The following is a 7,641-nucleotide window of genomic DNA, read 5'->3' as shown; positions in this document are numbered from 1 at the left end:
TTTGGCAGCATTCAGTCAAGGTGTTCCAGAATGCATCAGTGTATAAGTATAATATAAAGTGAGATACACATTACATAATACAATTAACAGTATTACATAAATCTTACATTTGGACACAGAGTAAAAGCATTGGTCAAGCAAGAGCTGTTTCAGTTTCACTTTAAATGTATTTAACGTTGGTATGCATTCTCAATAAGAAGGCACATGAATTAATAATTCCACTATGACATACACTCCTTTTGAATAAATTTGTGCTTTCTGTGTTTACATGCTTGTTAACCTTTTGTCTAGTTTCATAAGTGTAGAAATGATAGTTATGTTTGAAGATACGCACAAGCAAGGTAGATGCAGTATTTTTAGTTGTTAAATACTAGTTCACAGGATTCCCTGTATTTAGCTTGCTCTATCATTCTGATGTTTGTTTTCTGTATTCTAAATGTCTTTTGTATTTTATTCTTCTTGAAACAGGCTACTAACTGATGGGATACATAAGGCAAGGAACAACATCATTAGCAGAGGAGTAAAGGTGGGGAACAACTGATCAGAGGATACTCATCTTCAGCCATGTTACAGAAACCTTTACTAAATTAAAATATCTGGTGGTACAGTGGCAAGGAGCCAAGATTATGGTAAATAAGATAACTGTAAATTTAGTTTCACCTATCACTTTGTGAATTACTGCATAACAATAGTAGTGATGTAGGGTACTTATCTGACGTTGAAATTGTGAGAGCCACCACATTTGTGAACAAAGTATAAATTATCTAACAAGCAAGGTGTTTTTTTGTCTTTGTTTTGGACCTGAATACTTATTTTCTGTTCTTACTGTACCTAGGACAAGAAGCTAGATTTTACAGAATTGCCCTAATGTGGTTTCATCTCTTGATTATTTCCTGTCTTCTGGCTTGTGTTGTATTTCTCGAATGTCGGCACATATATTATGATGGCAAATACATTTTCTTTAGATACGAAATATGGCTGAAACGTTGAATGGGGTGTACGGCACACATTTTGTGTGAGTTTGACAAATACCAGAGAAGATGGCAAATTATTTGGTTTATATTATCACTGGACATATGCCAACAGGACAAATTGGTATCTTAATCGGTAACATCTGAAATCATATCAAGCCCTGGGAGGGTTCGCGGAGGATTGCCGTTTTCAGAAAATTTAATACTGCTCACTGATTCGAAAAATTAATGAGATTATCTTTCGCAGTAAATGGGAACAATTGGCCGTTCCTGTGCAGAAATGTATGTCTTTGAAGATAGGCCAGATGTTTAGTCGGGTCGGGACAAATAAAGAGAACCGGTTCTGTCAAACTTTGTTCAAACAAAAGGATAACTGTATCGAAATATAGTCACACGCAGCAGCATTACACCATATTTCCAAGATCTCTTTTTCCATTATTTTATTTTATGCTCCTATTACACTTGTGATACGTCGAATAGTATTTAATACTGCGATTTCTGCGTATAGGCCCCTACACTAGGAGTTTCAGAATTCCTATCCACGAGTTCACACTTGGTTCGCCACTATTTCGAAGTAAAGATAGTACAAACAGCTATGAGTTCTCTTTTAAGCTAAAACTGTTCATATAACATATTATTTATGTCTAGATAGCATTTCAGTTTGAAATTGTACAGCTACCTCAATTCATCTGTCCCGCTCTCTCTTAGAGCCATCTGCCGAGTTCTCCACGTATTAACTGTGGCGGCATACCGGATGTTCACATAAATTAGTCCTAAAACAAAATTATTCACTTAGGTCCAGTGGTTACTTTTAACAAAATAAATTGCAAAATTCATAAATTTCTTTACATTACTCTTCTCAGAATAAGTTTTATTACGCTGGAAATGTATGAGTGTGCAGATGATTCATACCGCGGAAGGATACATGCTTTAAGAATACGTGGGCTCGGTAGTTCTTTCAGACAGAGGTAGTGATCGGGTGTAGTTAGTGTGGTTGAGTTTGTGCGTGTTCAAGGGTTTGAGTAAATTTGTGTGCACCATGAGCTGGCAGGATTATGTAGACAAGCAGTTGCTGGCTTCTAAATGTGTTACTAAAGCAGCAATTGCTGGACATGACGGAAATGTTTGGGCGAAATCGGAAGGATTTGAAGTAAGTATAGTATCACACTGAGCGAGCTCGCTCAGAGCATATTGATATGAACGTTTATGTGAAAGCCTTTTATTTTCGTCTGTGAAACTTCAAAATTACTTAAATAGGTGTTACTGAGTTAATACAATAACATAACCTATAACATGGTTAAGACTAAAAGAGTTAACAGGATCCGACATGGCTCATAAAAGCAAATGCCTTTACTGTGGTTATTACCAAGATTTCAGTGTTTCTGTTTGTCATTTTTGCAACATAATTGCGTGATACCAACAGTGTTTAAAGTGAATTAAAATTTTACCGGTTTTATGAACAAGACATTAGGCTGTTCAGATGTCAAAATGGCGGCACGTAGAATTAACCGACATGTGCACGGATTTTGATTTTAATTGCTTCTGACCGCTGTGAATATTTAACAAGCTTCCCCGATGTTTTGGTATATTCTTCGAAAATATTACCTGAACGAATTACTTATAAGAATGACAGGTAGAGTGAAATTGCCTAAAGTGTGTGGGACCTTCGTCAGCAGATTTACAATGTTTTCTCCCGTATCGTTGCAGTTTCATTTAGGCAAGTATTCCGCAGTGCCTTACCATTTGCGTCATAAGTTACCTTTGGAGAATGCTCACTTAATCGTTTATCAGATTTGATATTTTCCTTGCCGGCTTTGTGTAAAGGCCTTCATCCATCTGAGCAATCGGTAAAATCGTATTTATGAAAATGTTGGCAACCGGTTATTGTAACTGTGAGAATGTATCCTAAACGACCTTTCTGTATGATTCAAGATCGTCAAGGTAAGCGCCGTCTCAGACAATGTTTATTAGAAACTGCGAAAGCATTTTAAGTCAATCACAAGTAGAAAATTGAAGATGGCTTGATAGTACACAAAGTAAACCTATAACATTCCAGTGTGACAAATTCCTCGTTTGGTCGAAGATTCTGGTGTTACGTGTAGTATATGCTTGGTGGAAGACATGCAAGCAACTTAGTACATTCGATATATTTAGTTTGATTTAGATGTTTCTTAATTAAACCTGTAAAGTTTTTCTGTAGCCTGCTGTATAGGAAGGTCATGAAAGATGTTTAGATCGTAATAATAAGATTGCGAAAATAGTAACCATTGCCATAGGGCATAGAAAAGTACAGTATCATTGCACTGAAGCATACTTTGTGGTGCTGTTACGGAGCATTTATTAGTGTTCTTGGAGACTGCCTGTAGATATTGATGTAATATTTTAAAACAAAATCCCAACTAGGTATTTTTCTGGATCATTGTTCTGCAAGATCAATGTCTCAATCTGGTTTACTCAATTATACCTCATCGTGAGTTGGCTAGGAGAGCTGCTATTAGTTGTCTAAGATAGTGATGAACGGTTGCAGCTTTGCAACTAATTTAAGGCATATTGAAATCTGCTGACATAAATGTAACCTTTCTTCTGTAATCACATTGAGCAAACCAAAAATGTACATAAAACACTGCTAAATAGTTTAACATAGAAAACAAAATTCTAAGGTAATAGCAGGTATGTATTGTTCTTGCTGTCAAAAGCAGTAATTTATGGATTAGCACCACTAGAGGTCTGGCAGCTAGTACTTGCACCAGATATTCCCTGCATTATATCCTGTTTGGATAAGTCTAACTTCCTCAATTTGGTTTGGTGTTAAAAAGTATTGAGACACTGTTATACTGATGTGACATTACAGCATTTAATGTTATTAGTTGTTTTTGAAATAGGTTGTGCAGCTGAGATGGCTGATTTATGGAATATAAATCTTTGAGTAAGACAGTCAGTAAGCCACTGAGATGGTAATTAGGATTCATAATATAGTTCAAATTTACATATTCTCAGACAGCAATCCATTTAGTTTTTTAGTTGTCACATAGTAAAGATGCTGTGAATACATTGTGGTGGTATATTAGAGAGCCAGCATTACACTGTAGTGCATGAAATACTGAGGTTGGGATTACTCGACCTAAGGAGACCGCTTCATAGTAAGAACCTCGTTGCTGGCTACTTCCTGAGTATTTCTGTATTTCTACTAATGGCTCCAAAACCCCAGAATTGTTGCATGGCATCAGGCTGACAGTCACAATAAGTAAATAAATACACATTATGTCTTCCATTTTAGACAATAGTATTGTGAGAATAGTTTGAAAAACAAGTATGCTTACAATTCCTAATTTATGTTTAATTCAAATTAAGAATGTCTGCAGCACAAGATAAGCTCACAGTTAACTTGTTAATCTGTGCATATTTGCATTAAAGATATTTCATAGACCAACTTATTCTCCTAAGTTTGGAATGAAATTGGTCTAAGATATAAAATATATTTGATTTTTGAATTAAGAATTTTGTAAAGATTTTCTTACACATGTTTTGCCAGTAAGTGGAAGGGAGGGTAAATGGTGAGGAGATATCATGTGTACTTCTATTCTGTGTTTGTAAACTTTGTTTAAAGTGGACATTTGAAGTGTGAAGGAATTGCTGTCGTACATTGATAATACAACATATTTCTGAGCAACTGATATTAGTAAATTTCGTGTGATTGGCAGTGTGACATAGTTTGAGAAGATATGTTTTTAGTCTGGTATGTTTTTTCAGTTGCAGTGGCTTTTCTGTGATGGTTTTTGTTAAATAGAGAGTTTCATGGTTTTTCTAAAACCTTTTGGTCATTATTAGAGGTAGTAAGAGTTTTTGTACGAAAAGTTGGGAGAGGATCAAAGCAACACTTATTGCATAGTTTGCTACAGCACATCCCTGTTTTTGCCTCTTTTAAAATTTTAATGCCACATCGATTCAGTGTGATGCTTGTTAGCTCAATGGAGAGGAGATAAGGCAGCACACTATTGGCTGCTACAATTTGTTTACTAGAAAAGACAAGTAATGCTTATCAGACTTTCCATCCACAGCAAAATTAGTGATCTGAAAGTCCCAACACAAAAGCTAAATTTAGTAAGTATATAGGTTTTTGTGTTCTGAAGAATGTGATAAAATCAAAGTAAATAAGTGATACTGTCAGTTACACGTGGAAGTGTCATAGATTAGTGTCCCAACTTAGTATGTGGTGCTGTCACATTTAAACTTGTCAAATTTTGCTATTTATACCCAAATTCATTTTTAAACAAATTTATAACCAGACTAAAATCTTCAGTGGAGGATAAGAGTATAGTAAGCCCAGAGACTTTCTGGGTGGTTACAATTACTTTAAACCATAAGAATGATTCCTGAAAATTTTTTGGAATAGCAGCACAGTGGCAACAGTTGTGATATTGTTTTGTATGGAGGTAACGAGATGATGATCCTGCCACTCAATGTCACAAAAAGATTTCATGAATAAAATTTGCTGACAGACCCTGCAATTCCAAATACAAATGGAATTTTGCTTGCTAGGACAGGCCTTTATTAAGGCTCTATGTAATGTACACAGTTCATCAATGAAGACCTTAATGTTAAATTGAGTTCATGGTTGTTACTTTGGGACTAATTTGATTTTGAACTTATTTCTTATCAGGTATCGAAAGAAGAAATTGCAAAGTTGGTGCAAGGTTTTGAGAAACAAGATATCTTGACGTCTTCTGGTGTCACGTTGGCTGGCAACAGATATATTTACCTGTCTGGAACTGATAGAGTTATTAGGGCAAAGCTTGGAAAGGTTGGTGTGCATTGCATGAAGACACAGCAAGGTGAGTTAAGAGTGAACTTTGACATACTTGTTAAAGTGTGTTGCTTTATTTGTTAATACTATTAGTTATATTGGTTATAAAATGTTCAGAAATGTCTGAAATATCCTTGGTGGTGAAATACATTATTTTAATTTTGTTTTCCATTATAGCTGTTGTAGTTTCACTATATGAGGATCCCATCCAACCACAACAGGCAGCCTCTGTTGTGGAAAAATTAGGGGATTACTTAGTGTCCTGTGGATACTAGAGGTAAGAAGCTTTGTAGTGTATTATTATTAGCATTAGCCTATTCTAAGTTGACAAATTCTAACCCTTCTTTCTCTTCCAGGTATAATAGACTGTTCTCATGTGGTGATATGAAGAAGCAGCAGCAGCAACAACAGAGATGGTCGTTTTTTTCTATACAGCGAACTGTAATGTGCATCATGGTTCTGGCTAATAATTCAGTTTGAGTTTAAACTCATATGGTGAAAATCTTGAACTGCATTTTTCTTTTCTCAGTACCTTGTGTCCGGATGTTTGTGGCAAGTATTGCTTCAGTTTGTGAATGAGGCATTGAGCATATCATGGGCTCTTGGAAGTGGACAAATTGTTGGCAACGTTCTCCAAAGTACACTTTGGCTAGTAATCCAAGGTGTACCTCGAAGTTCGCCTGGAATGAAAATTGAAGAATTGTAGCTGATACTAGTATGACCATTGCATTTGATACTGAGTCATTAGGATTTTTATAATCTCTAGTCCTGCTCTTTCTACCCCATATCTTTCCCTTTGCCGTGTGAAATTTTGTTGAAAATTAATTTATTGGCGAAGTCTTCAAAGCTTTAGAACCCAGTGTACTCATTCCTTGTCTATATGTATCACAACCAATAAAGTCAGAAGCTTGAATGACAAATATTGGTGGAGCTCAGGAGGGCTAGCGCAGTGTGCGTAGTGTCTCCTGCCTGCACTGTGATTGTGGTGTAATTTTAAGATGGTTTGCAGACTATAAATATAATGGATAAAAGCTCGTTTTAGTGCTATGTTGCTGAAAGGATTTGTGGTGGCTTTGATTTTTACTACGGTCTAATTTAAACAATAATTAGCTTTGTAAAAGAATTGAATATGGAATTTGAGAAATTTACCAAAATCAAATTTGTATAAAAGTATGGCATAGTCAGTTGAATGACTTTTACTGCAACTTTGTGTTGAAGTAAAAGTTATTCAGCGAATGTGAAAACTGGGGGAATATGAATTTTACAGTAATCTTTTTTATGTAAAGCGTTAGTGTAGCAAAGTTTATATATCTTGTTTCCTATAATTTAAAGAGATATTTTTGTCCGTAAAATGGAATTATCTTGGCCCCGGCCTTTTGTGCTCTACTTCAGGGGGCGAGAGCAATTGTGTGCCAATTGTATACCAACTTCAGGTTAGTCTCCTGCTGGATTTATACATTTTGTACTGATTTTAATGACCACTGTATTCCAGTATTTTTCGTTATTCTTATGAATTGTACTGTTCCCCTTCAGGGCCCCCAATAAAAATTAATCAAAAAGTGTGTTGTATTTATTTCATTTAAGTCAAGACCTAGATTTTTCTTGTTAAACCTCTTCCAAATTTAGTATTGTTCTCAGTAGTTCAGGGTATACTTCTTGCATTTCTTTATTTTTACTTACATATTTGTGCAATATGAACTCAATTGTTTATGCATTAAACATGATTCTGAAATAAATTTTTCTGCTCTTGTAAGAGAAGCCATGTCTGTTTTGTTAGCTGTTTTTTCACCACACTTAATGTAATTGTTATAAATTTTCATAAGTATAAAAACTTTTACTTTTATTTTTGTTATTTCAATTTTCTTA

At 35.2% G+C, this 7,641-nt stretch overlaps 1 protein-coding gene across 1 annotated transcript; it reads left to right on the top strand.

The window, feature by feature from the left end:
* The first annotated feature begins 1,918 nt into the window (after positions 1-1,918).
* On the top strand, positions 1,919-7,337 carry LOC124595072 (profilin). Its single transcript, XM_047133654.1, has 4 exons — positions 1,919-2,121; positions 5,632-5,803; positions 5,953-6,052; positions 6,132-7,337. Exons 1-3 carry the CDS (start codon positions 2,011-2,013, stop codon positions 6,048-6,050), a joined length of 381 nt encoding a protein of 126 aa, XP_046989610.1. The 5' UTR covers positions 1,919-2,010; the 3' UTR covers positions 6,051-6,052; positions 6,132-7,337.
* Positions 7,338-7,641: the final 304 nt, after the last annotated feature.

Source organism: Schistocerca americana, chromosome 2, assembly GCF_021461395.2.
Source record: "Schistocerca americana isolate TAMUIC-IGC-003095 chromosome 2, iqSchAmer2.1, whole genome shotgun sequence".
Classification (NCBI taxonomy): Eukaryota; Metazoa; Arthropoda; class Insecta; order Orthoptera; family Acrididae; genus Schistocerca; species Schistocerca americana.
This window is presented reverse-complemented; position numbering and strand designations above follow the sequence as displayed.